This window comes from Carassius carassius, chromosome 40 (assembly GCF_963082965.1).
Source record: "Carassius carassius chromosome 40, fCarCar2.1, whole genome shotgun sequence".
Lineage (NCBI taxonomy): Eukaryota > Metazoa > Chordata > Actinopteri > Cypriniformes > Cyprinidae > Carassius > Carassius carassius.
In genome coordinates this window covers 23886476-23899456 of record NC_081794.1, presented here as the reverse complement: position 1 = coordinate 23899456, position 12981 = coordinate 23886476, and the positions used below count along the sequence as shown (strand labels likewise).

Here is a 12981-nt window from a genome sequence, read left to right as displayed (position 1 = left end):
CATTTGGATCAGTTCAGTTCCCATCCTCATATCCCATGACCTAAACTTACTGGATAATAAACCTCAAATCCATCACTAAAAATCCATGTATTTTATCTCTTTAGATTTGCAATGTAGCTATATAAGGTATATAAACCCTTCAAGGACACTAAATGTTTTCCACTGCATATTGACTATTAAAATAGTATGTAAAGTGTAGTTAAATAGTATGTTAACCAGCAGAGGTAGTGACAGCGTACGAATGTAATCAACATCACAAAGAGCCTCTGACAACACAGTTGACCCCTGATAAGACTGTGAAGTAGAAGCCACAGATCATGTCATCAAAAACAGACAAAGCAGTGGAAGCAAAAACAATAGATAAAGTAAAAATAATAATATCCAAAATCAATAATAAAATAAATTATAATAAATTGAATTCATTTTAAATTATTCACTGTTGTCCATTGTCATTCCCTGATTATCTGAACACTCTATGAACTATCTTTCATATCAGGAGGAACACTCAACACTCTTTCAGCCCTGCCTCTTTTTTATTGACTTCTCATTTGATGTCTGATGAGAGGGAGAGAGGAGGGAGGGGAATCTCTTGTAAAGGAATTCTGCACATTCCTGGAGACCTCCCAAAGGCCAGCTAATGGCCATACTCATTTTCACTCAGACGGTATCAGAGAGGACGAGAGTAACCATTTAACACGTTTGTATGGCTCATTCCCATAGCAACCACCAAAGAAAATGAACATGGCGCAATTTCCAAATGAGCCAAGAAAAAGCCCCCAAATTATTTGTGCTTGTTTATGTGAACAGCCACAAATGAAAACATTATATATGCAGTACTGCCTTCGGATAGCAGTATTCCTTTACTGCCTGCTCTATTGCTTTAGAAACAATCCAGAGTTCAAAGTCAAACTAATTCGGTTCTGATCATGTGTTTGCAGTAACCATGACTGTTATAAGGATAAAGACATTATTCCAGTTTAAAGTGTTACAGTTATGCAAGAAAGTATGACTCCTCTGTCATTATGGATACATTTGACTTAAAAACGTTTTTTTTTTTCCATTTGAATGAAACTATTTATTTATTTATTTATTTTATTTTACCATTATGATAAAACCAACATGATCCAGCCACTGCTTTACACATAGCTTACAAACCTACTAGCACAAATGCATTTTTTTTTCTCAACCGCTGGTATCCATGAGAACCAAACATAGCTCTGGTTGAGTCTGTGTGACTAAGTACCCGGTGGTTTTCCTGCGCTCTTACGCACGGTGTGCGCTGTGGATCTGTTGCTGAGAAGAGGGGCGCGCCTGACGTAGCCACGCAGAAAAAGGGCGTAGTGTTTCCATAATGAGACTCTTTAAAGCCGTTGCTCCATCCAGCATATTAATCTTGTCGCAGGGATCTGGACTTTGGAAATACGCAGTACTTTTGACACGAGTGGCGCGGCTGCATTTCGGCGTTTCCATCCTTTTTTGTGGACTTACTTTCGCTTTCCTCGCAGTAAGTTGGAGTTATATTGCAGTACAAACGTACGTTGCCTGTTTTTGAGTATTAAAGAGTGCGGAGAGTAAATCTTGCCTTCAGGATAAGAGAAGACATTTTCATATTTTTATTCATCCATACAATTATATCTAGGCTAACTTTATAGAGAGACACATCTCGTTGCCTAATTATTATAGAATGTGTGTTGCTGGTTTTGCACTTATCAACTTCGTTGTGACACTCTTTTGCGCCAAAACTGATGGTGGAAAATGATGTACGTGATGTCAACTGACTGCGTTCTGAACTGCAATTATTAGAAGATCAAGAAAGTTTTAATATATCAAATACTAATTTATATGAAAAGATATATACCATGTGGCAATGTTTATATATATATATATATATATATATATATATATATATATATATATATATATATATATATATATATATATATATATATATATATATATATATATATATATATATATATATATATATATAAACATAAACGCTTGAATATTATATTATACTATATTATATTATATTAAACTCCAGTGACACAAAAATATTATTTATTAACATTTAAATAATTATGTTTTTTAATTATTAATTACCTAAATCCTATAGCAAAAAATAATATTAAAGGGCTAGATTATAACTAATATTTGTTTATTGATGTGTTTTATATAAAAATGTGTTTCGGTTTTGCACAGAACCTTAAGGAAACATCATGCTGCTTCTCTTACTGGGAATCGTCGTCTTGCATGTGGCAGCACTGGTTCTGCTCTTCGTGTCAACTATAGTCAGTGTAAGTATTCTGAAGCTTGATTTATTAATAAAGATTATTAGAGATGCCCCCCCCCCCCACCTCTCTCTCTTTCTCTCTCCATCTATCTAACTGTCTATCTATCTACAGTCTTTCTGATATTAAGTTGACAATTCAATCAATTTGGAGTCATTTATAAAATCAAGCCCCAATCGGGCATTAAAACAAGCTGAAGGAGAATATTTTGGATGTGTTTAAGCCATGCTAATGAGTATTCTTCAATCTAACAGGCATGGGTTGTTAACCCCAACAGCAGTTCGGACCTCTGGACAAACTGCACCACAGCGAATGGACAGTCCAAATGTGACCCTGCTGACACTGGAGGTAAGATCCTGCTACATTTTAGATTTGTTTAAGAAAGAATGCGTGATGAAACCAAAAAAAAAAGGGTGCAATAATATTTATTTCAAGTTAGGACAATGTCTGCCACCCTCGGTATGTTACACATAGCACGTTATCCACGTAGGGCTCGATCCTGGCATAACTGTCAAAGCCCCTTTGCCTGTTTACCACACTTTGTGGTGGGCGTGCCCCCTCTGCCTCACACCTCTGTACTGCCATCTAGGGGTGAGAATTCAAGTGTGCAGTTTCAACCCACAACAGACCCCTCTTCAACATCAGCTCTGTATAAATAGTCTGGTTGCCGGAGCTGAGCTCATAGAACATATAGGGTGGGGAAGAGGTAGAGCAATCAAAGCATAGATTTAGACTGATCTGGCTGTAATGGCATAGCATCAGATCGCCATAAGCCGAACGCGGCATGATTTGAGTCACACCAACAAATCAAAAGCCAGAGACAGGTTTGTTAGCATAAGAATGAAGGCAGTTTGAGAGAGAAACATTTATTATTGAAGTTTTTGTTAAAATACAAATTTATGTGGTCATTTTTTAGCTATTGTTGCCATGTGTCTACCAGAATATTAAAGAAATAATGAAAAATGGTGTTCTTTAATGCATAATATATATATATATATATATATATATATATATATATATATATATATAAAAGTGTATTTTAAGTAATGCACATTCTCAATCAGATCACTGTTACACTATTGGCTGTTTTTGGAGGGTGATATGATGTCATAGTTCAGAGCGGGAAACGCCTCTATGCGCACTTTGGTAATGAGGCAGGACCAGAATGCTTTGCTGTGTTATTTCATAGCTCTCAGTCAGTTGGCGTAGCACCTATAATGTGGCGTGTTTGTGTAGGGCGTGGTGCGGGGGTTGGCACACAGGGTTTTTCTGTCCCGCTCTCCTGCGCTCGCTGCTACGCTGCTGGAAAAAGGCTGCTTTTTCAGTTACCACTTAAGCTGGCATTAAGGGGCATTTAGGCTGTGAAGAAAGTCTTTTCATTGGTGCATATAATGATCAGATTGTTCTTTAATTAGAATGTTATAGATGGCGCTTAACTTGCACACAAACATTAGCAGTTAAAATATGAACTTTTGTGTACACTATTGTAAGAACAAATTAAATTGATGCCAACAGTAAAGACTTTTCCAGTAAATTATTACAGAAGTAAATTTTCCGAAATGTATTAGTTTCCACCAAAATACTACCAATACTACAGTTTCATCATTGTTAATAATAGAAATTCAAAATCAAGAAATGTTTCTATCACCGAATCAGCATATCGAACGATTTCTGAAGGATCATGTGATGCTGATCATGTAAGTAATGGCTGCGGAAAATTCAGCTTTGCTACACAGGTCTAAATTCTATTTTAAAATATATTAAAACAAAACAGATATTTTAAATTATAATAATATTTCACAAAATGTATGTATTTTTGATCAAATAAATGCAGCCTTGGTGAGCAGCATAATATATTTTATGTTCAAAAATCTCACTAACCCCAAACTTCAGGGACAAATCGAGAGGTTTAAGTCAAATCTGTGTTGGAAACAAGCAATCAAACCGAGTCCAAAGGCATCCTAAGATCACCTGAATGGTGTATTTTACACCGGGAGTGATGCAGAACAGCTGGCAAGGTGAAGCTACTCAAAACTGGCAGCTAAAGCATGCATGAAATCCTATTCATCATCCTGTTATAGAGAGCCATTTCATGGACCAAACTGGGGTTATGACAGTGTAGTATCAGCGCACAAACTCACACCCCTGTGTTATGTTTCGCAGTGCATATTTATCATCTGTTAAGCCACATTCTTTACACCCAGGACCATATGTACCCCTCTAAATGCAAACACAAGGCCCCCGCTTTCCAAAACGAAACCTTCTGTCCTGAAATACAAATCCCTGCCTTAAAAGCATGACTGCAGACAGAAATACATAGGGTGTTGTCAAGCTCAAAATGACTACAACCGCACCTTATATCAGGAAACTACTCTGTGAGAGTAGATAAACTTAGTAACAGTGAGTAAATAGACTGTACGAGGGGATGCGCTTCTATTTTTACTTCATTGTTGAGAGAGATGTATTGTATCGTTTGTATTGTGTGGGTGCAAAACACAGATAGCAGCAGAACCTAGTATTTATGGATGCATACTAGAATAGACTCCTCATGTGGTCTCCTATGAGATGTTCGGAGAAAAACAAATGCCATTTCCATAGTTGTTTCCATTCTGAGATTGTTACAAGCACAAACCGTTTATGGGCTTTTCTTGTCCTTTTAGGGTTATCCATGTGTGCCAGAGCATTACGATTTTGCTGTTAATGAGATCATTGGCTTAACTTTGGATCATTCGTCTTGCCAATTCTTCCCCACAAAAGTAAAAAGTAGTTGATTTGTTTATGATCTTGAGGGTCCAGATTTAGGACCCGATCAAATGTTTATAATCTATTCAATGCTGGAAGCAAGCAATGTAACATTGTAAACTGGCTTTAGTAGAGGATCTGGTTTTTGCTGAAAGCTGGAGTAGTGGCTCTGATTTTGTTTTAATCTGTAGTAGGCCGATCTGCTTTTGGGGTTTGACAGTTCTAGTGGCTATAAGGGGAGCGGCAGACGCAGCTGAACATGATAGGAAAGAGAGAGAGAGCTGGAAACCTGATTCTACAGGAATGACCTTTGGATAAGAAATAGACATGCTGGACAACCCATGCATTCCACTTATTACTGCTTGGGAATGAAAGGTAGAGACTGAGATAGAAAGAGAGCTATGACATGTTCATGCTCACGCTTTTCACTGAAACGTTTTACTGTATGATTTAGAAGAAAAGCAATACACTTCAAGTTGAATAATGACAGAATTTGGTGAACTATTCCTTTCACATTTGACAAGTCATCTTTTTTTTCAGCGGATTAACGATAAAAGCATTGATAGTCAATCAGAATTTATAAGCATTTACAGGGGCAGACAGCATAACAGAGGTTTACTGTGTGGACACTAATATAGTTGTTGTTATAGTTATGGTTCTTGGTGTGAATGGGCCTGTATTCATTGTCGTCATTTGTTTATGACTTTCTTATGTGGAAACAAATAAGAAACTTGTGTGGAAAAATGTCTGTTTTTTTCTCTTAAAAATAAAGCTTCCAAAAGGCGGTTTTGCCATTGGAGAATCATTTTGGGTTCCTAAAAGAACCTTTTAGCAAACAGTTCTTAAAAGAACTTGGTGTTTCTTAGAGTGAAGAGCATTTTATTAATCTAAAGAACCTTTTCCCATTATTAAGAAAACTTTTTGTGCAATAGAAAGGTTTCATGTATTTTAAAGGTTCTTCATTGAACTAAAAATAAACCTTTATTTTTAAAAATGTATAACGATTTGGACCCCATTGACATTGAGTGGAAGTTTGAACCCCATTGACTTTCCTAGTATGGGCAAAAACTGTTAAAACATTGCATAATATTCAGTAGAAGACAAAATTAGGATTTAAGGTGAAGGATCCCTTTAAAACTCTGAGTATAACAATGGATAAACGAAAGACTGAGCGATTTGTACATAATGGGACATTCCAAAGCCAGAATACACGCTAAACATTAAACTAAAACATCTGCTATGGCATTCCTCATCAATCCCAAACTCGCTCAAACCATTCTCACAGCATGCTATTGACTTTCATTTGATGGCAGAACATATTGTTCAAAGCCTTTGTCATGTGAAACAGTTGATACTAACCCTCAATTTTTTGGAATTAAATTACTTTTATTCAGCAAGGACCAATTAAATATACACTAAATAAACCCCCCCCCCCCCACCCCAGATATATTATTAATATATTACTATATTTTAAATTTAAAAAAGTCCAGCCTTGTGACAACAAGAGACCTAAGATGATTTAAAAAAAAAATCAAGCCTTTACTTTCCTGTTCACACATGGAAGAGGCTGGAATGGCTGTAATGCAGGATAAAAATGACACACTTTCTTTTTTTCTTTTTTTAAAGCCATCAAATGCAGGTAATATAGAGTTAATGGAGCCCCTTGTTAGGTACCGTGTTATGGTCCTTGAATGTCAAGAGAGGATCAATATCAGGTGCTGGTAACCCACTAAGAGCTTTTAAGAACAGAAACCTTATTATGTGATTGCACAATGCATTAAGAGTTCCTGGATTCTCCAGTGCTCTTTATATCCACGAAACAGCCATCAAAACATTAAATGCAACAACATGAGTTCATTATGAAGCAATAATTGGAGTTTTTTTTGTGTGTGTGTGTGTGTGTGTGTGTGTGTGTGTGTGTGTTTTGCAGACTCACCTTTGTTATTATCAATAATGCATAGATATATCTAAGTTCACATCTCCAATTGCACACCAATGTAAAAGTGCAACTATATCGATGCATCATTCGTGATCAATCAAGAATAGCAGATGAGAAAAGGAATAATGACCTGCTTAATGTCCTTTCGTGATCATTTAAAATGACGGTCTCCATCCCAAGAGGTTTTTATTATGGCAAAGCTCAAACTGCCCTAAGTGGTTTCAGGAGTAAGGAAATGCACTAATGTTTTGAAATGCTTTCTGTTTTTCAGTTTGGATCCAGGCAGTCCAAGCTCTCATGATCCTGTCAATCATCTTCAGCTTCCTGTCTCTCTTCTTGTTCTTCTGCCAGCTCTTTACTCTCCAGAAGGGCGGACGCTTCTTCCTCACTGGAGCGTTCCAGATCTTTGCTAGTGAGTATAATGTGAACATCAATAGATCAGTTTGATTGTTTGCAGATGCTAATAAGATTGACATAACATGCTGACATGCTCATGCAATGTTAATGGACCCAAAGTGTTCGCTGTTGAAATGAAGGAGAGTGATAAACTGCATATGCATTTAAGCTAGATGGCTCAGGTGATCTGAGATCAATTACCATTTATTAATAAAAGATTATCTATGGGACGTCTACTGATCTCCTCTGTTCCTATGGAGATGTATTTGCTTTCATTCGGCGACATGAAAGACCTTTGGCCTTGGTCTTGTTAGTCTAATGAGTCCTGTCAACTCTCATTAAACCACAGACAGTGCAGGAGAACCTTTAATGTGCTCACTTCCTGCAGATGATTTGGTTACGATTCCTTAAGATGAAATCATCCGGCACGCAGAGTTATACATAGCCAAAACGAGCAAGCGTTTCTCTTCATTTCTGAAAAACAATACATGTAAGAGATCAGATAAGGAGTTTTACAGTCATTTACTGTATTGTAACCAGAGCTGATGTCAAAATGATAGCTCTCATTAGAAATGTTTAATTAAATCCTCGGGTCTTTGGGATGTAATGAAGACGGAGTATTATTAGAGCTCATTACTGTGCCTGGATAATGAATAGTTCTGTGGGCGCCACGAATGCTTGATCTTTCAGTACGTACTGAGGGCTTTTAGAGTTCATATCTGCGACTCGCATCAGAGAGGACGGACATTAATTGAAAGCTAAATGTCAGAGGAGAGCCGAGGGTGGAAACAGCACAAAGCCAGACAGTCACAGGTGCCCACTGAGTTGGCACTGGATACACAGCCGCTGCCACAAGATGAAATGTCAAGACTGGCACGCTGGGGGTGGTCTGTGGTCTGCCTGACATAAAAGAAAGTACTGAAAGTGCCAGGCCATATTTTTTGCTCCCTCTCATGCATACCTTACAGTCAAGAATAGGCCAAGAACAGCATTTCTTAGGTAAATGTTACTTAGTAAATATTAGTAACAGGTAATATTCAATATTAACTGCTGTAAACAATGATGTCATACTCGGTTACAACACACATTATTGGATATTAAATGAATCTATCATCTAACCAAATCAGCTATTACAATGATTTCTGAAGAATCATGTGACACTGAAGACTGCAGTAATGGCTGCTGAAAACCAGCTTTGCTATATTTATAACATTTATATAAGGTAACATCAATACAATTTCTAGACATTTCATTTTTCTTGTCTTCCTCTTCCCCCAGGTCTTTTCGTTATGAGTGGAGCTATCATTTATACTGTAATGAACTTTGAATGGGTCCATGAGTCACAACCCTACGGCTTTTCCTACATCCTGGCCTGGGTAGCCTTCCCTCTGGCCTTCATAAGCGGCTTAATCTACGTCATCTTGAGAAAACGAGAGTGAGGGGGCACCTCTCTCTAGTGGCCATCACCTGGAAATACAGCTATGAAGCCAAAGTATCACACTGCACCCACAAAGAAGTGAAATCATGTAGTATCTTCACCCAGGGGATCAGTCAAAATCAACCCCGCTGCCACCCCGAAAAGACCTATTCAATACTGTCATCATCTGAAGATGTGTATATAGTATCTTTGGTTTAAAACCTATTTATAACACTTTTTACATACATGTACATAGTATTTTATGTTTGCTCTGTTGACAAAGAACCTCTGAGAGCTTTACTTTTAGCTAATTAAGTGCCTAGAGTGTGTGTTTGTCGCAGAAATGTGTGTGTTTGTGTCAATTTTTCTTTCCTTACAAGGCCAAAAATACTTATAAAAAGGTTTTCGATGTATTTTAACCAAAGTGCACGTATTAAATTATAGGGACAATGAAAGGAAGCGTTTTCAATGAAGCTGCATTGAGAATTTAGAGATGAAGTAACTTAAACACCATCATTAGATCGGCAGTTTTGAAAGCTTTTTTTTTTTTGTTTTATAGTTTTTCTAGTTTTCAAACAAAAAATGGTGCTATGTATTTACCATTCCTTTAACTAATAGCCATTTAGACTTTATTTAGAAGGACGTAACATGACTGAACGCCAAAATCTGAACGCCATTGAATATTTTGTGCTTGTGCCTATAACACAATGCTGTATATACAGTACTCACCGAAAAAAAAGGTTCATTTTATAATAAAACAAACAAAATGTGTTCTGAGTAACGGGGTTATTAGTTTAGATTTGGGAGATTGCGATGGAGGAACTGTAGTAAAAACCGAAACTAGGATTTATTGATTTTAGTTGGATTTTTTAAGTTGAGATTTAATAAATGTCACTTATATCATCCAAATACTATTCAAGTATCAAAATGACAGCTTAAAATCTTCTATATACACAATATATCCAGAAAAACATATTTTAAAGCATCCAAGTGGCAGTTTTGTTGTGTAAAAATGTGTTATGAACTGACCACTGATAACATGATGGTGGACACATCATAACACCTGTATGCATGGAAAGATTTTTCAGTATTTGAAATATAACATGCTGTGATGTCCACCGTTTCTGAGATGCTCCGTTTCTACTCACATAACTCACAGTAATTCTCAATGTACTGTAATAGCATGTGATTGTATTAAAAGAGAAAAATATTACTTACAATTAAAGGCCCTATTCTGAGGACCATGTATTAGATTGCTTCTCCTGCAACTCCAAAAACAATAAATGACGTTTTGTTATGATGAACTGATCATGTTGCCTGTTTTCATGGTTGTAATGTCCTGATGAATGTCTAACTAAATCCCCTTCTGTGACTGAACAAATAACTTGTATGAACTGCAGAACAATTCATTTTACCTGCAATCAAACAGTTTATGATACTTCATCTTTCTTGTGTGTAAAGGGATTTCTGTATGTAGCAATTAATAATAATCCCCTTAAAATATCAAAATATATATATATATATTTATAATCAATATGTGGTCTGTTCTGACATGGGACCAGCACTGGAAAATGTTGCATGTGCTCAACTCCCTACATTATAATACTTTAGACTGCAGTCGTCACTTCACAACGTAAGGCTAAAACCTAAAATAACAACCGAATCGTGTTGTTTTCGTTTGATCTTGCTAAACAGTTGTAGACAGTGAAATATTTGAATTTAATTGAATGTGGTGGTGCTCCTTCTGGAAACAGCTGTACTGTAAGCCGTGTCTGAAGGAGTGTGAGCTCTGATGAAGACTGTTCAAAGCTTGTGTTTGTGTGTTTATTAAAAACTATTAAAAAGAAATACTGCTTGCCAGAAAATTGTCTCTCTTTTTACTTTCTGAAAAAAAAAAAAAACATGCATGAAGTAAAATCTGCTGGATTGTGATCCAAAAATGTCAATGGTTTTGAAAGCAATTCATAAAAAATAAAATGCAAATAGCATAACACACACACACACACACACACACACACACACACACACACACACACACACACACACACACACACACACACACACACACACACACACACACACACACACACATATATATGTAATGCTAATTTAACATTGTGAATTCTTCTTCAGCCATAGTAGAAGAACACTGATCTAAAAAAGATTGTCAGAAATCAGTGCCACTTAGTGGTGTAATTTAATAAGTGCAACTTCATGAGAAATATGAGAAACACTGCCATCCAGCGTTAGAAATTACAATTTTAATAGATGCCATGCTTGATATTGATTTCTAAATGCATTATTAATTACACATCCTATAAGCGTCACATTCAACAACAGCACAGCTATCAAGGAACTTTGAATCTTCGGGAAAGATTCACGCAAAGTTATGAACAAATGTAGGCCTGTCTAACGTTAATAAAATGCTCGTTCAAAGTTATCTGGTAGGCCCTATTTAATGTTATTAAAACGTTAGCACAAAATCACGATTTATACATCGTTCATTGAACGATATTCTGAAACATTTTAATTTCAGAATGTTAGTGTACTGTTTTAAAAGTTGCTACTTGCTACTCATTCAGAGAATATTCCAAACTAATGTTCCCCTTATGTTCGAAAAATGATCAAATTAAACATTTTCTTCAAGTTTCATCTAAGGTTCACATAACTAAGAAAAAGCGTTATTAAAATGTAAAAATAATAATAATAATAATAATAATAATAATAATAATAAAAAATAACAAATAAACGTGAACATGTTAGCAAAACATTCTCAGCACATGTTTTTGGGACTCAGAGAGAGTGAATACAGATTAGTTATCTGACGGCTACAAGTCACTAAAGTGTACAAAGACACTAAACTTCTCACTAGATGAGTTATTACATTTTATTAAATATGTCACGTGTTAGATAACTCTTACAAAAAAACAAAAACAACAAAAAAAAAACACATTCAGGGTATTTTCCCCAAGAATCTTAACCCATTTAATCCCATTTTTTTCCCCAGACATGAAAATATCCAAATTATGTGTCATTAGTGTAACCCTTTGAAATAATTAATGATTATTTTTTTAAATTATTTTGGAAAAGTGTGTGAAAACATGTGTATGTCACAAACATATTTCTGCAGTCATAAAAATGGCTAGATATCTAGATAGATATTTTAAACTGTTTGATCACATTCTACGGTTACTATTATGCATAAAAAACGTATGCAACATTGATAGGAATACTGATATTAAATAAAAACGCACCATGCTGCCCTCTAGTGAGATTCATGGTACGATAACATCTGAAAAACTTTTAAAACAAATAATTATATATAAAAAAAAAAAAACAGAGTTAAAGACTAGAAGAGTTCAAGAACAAAACAAATTAGGGAAAAAAGGGACGAGAAAGAAAATGTCACAGACCATTTAATCGAATTACACCGTTCATGAACTCCCCAGCAGTAGAATCATCAGTCTTCATTTAGCTGGACTTTGTTTGCTGGGTGAGTTTTTCACATGCTCTGTAAAATCACTGAACAAAATCAGAATAGGTGAATTTCCTGCTCACATTTTATTATAGAATGATTCCACAGCAGACATATGTGTATTAAGATTTACATAAAAAATATCCAAACATAACTTTATACTATTTTTATAAATAAATGAGCTATTTTTGCTATTTTTTTGGTATATTCATTTAAATTATTTATTTGCTCTAAATATATATGAATGTAAAATATTTTATTTATTAATACAACAAATGCATTTTTGCAACGTCATTTTTCAATATTTATTTACTTGCTACATAAATGCAATTAAAATATTTTAGTTGCTGTACATTGCAGTGTTTGCAATGCACTCTTTGCTATATTTATTTAGCTTACTGTAAATTTTAATACACGTAAAACATTTTATTATTTTATTTATAAATACAATTGCATCTTTGCAATGTAATTTTTACCAAATTTATTTATTTACTAAAATATTTTATTTATTTATAAATACTACAATAAAATGTTTGCAATGTAATTTTTTCAATATTTATTTATGTACTACATTAATGCATGTAAAATATATTATTTATATCTAAACTGGATACTTTAACAGCACTTCATCATTTAAAATGCCCTCAAAACGCATGCTTCTTTATTTATCCATTAATTATAGATATAAATACTCATAATGACTATTTAAAGGAATCAGATG

General features: G+C 35.1%; 1 protein-coding gene across 1 annotated transcript; it reads left to right on the top strand.

Moving 5' to 3' along the window:
• The first annotated feature begins 1352 nt into the window (after positions 1–1352).
• pmp22b (peripheral myelin protein 22b) lies at positions 1353–9560 on the top strand. Its single transcript, XM_059532729.1, has 5 exons — positions 1353–1504; positions 2203–2297; positions 2546–2639; positions 7244–7384; positions 8647–9560. The coding sequence occupies exons 2-5, from the start codon at positions 2220–2222 to the stop codon at positions 8805–8807; spliced, it is 474 nt and encodes a 157-aa protein (XP_059388712.1). The 5' UTR covers positions 1353–1504; positions 2203–2219; the 3' UTR covers positions 8808–9560.
• The last annotated feature ends 3421 nt before the right edge of the window (positions 9561–12981 follow it).

Excerpts from the sequence above, each read along its gene's own strand:
- pmp22b (XM_059532729.1), top strand. The coding sequence starts at position 2,220 with ATGCTGCTTCTCTTACTGGGAATCGTCGTCTTGCATGTGGCAGCACTG. Across the intron at positions 2,640-7,243 it reads TGACCCTGCTGACACTGGAG|TTTGGATCCAGGCAGTCCAA; the intron begins GTAAGATCCTGC and ends TCTGTTTTTCAG. Across the intron at positions 7,385-8,646 it reads AGCGTTCCAGATCTTTGCTA|GTCTTTTCGTTATGAGTGGA; the intron begins GTGAGTATAATG and ends CTCTTCCCCCAG.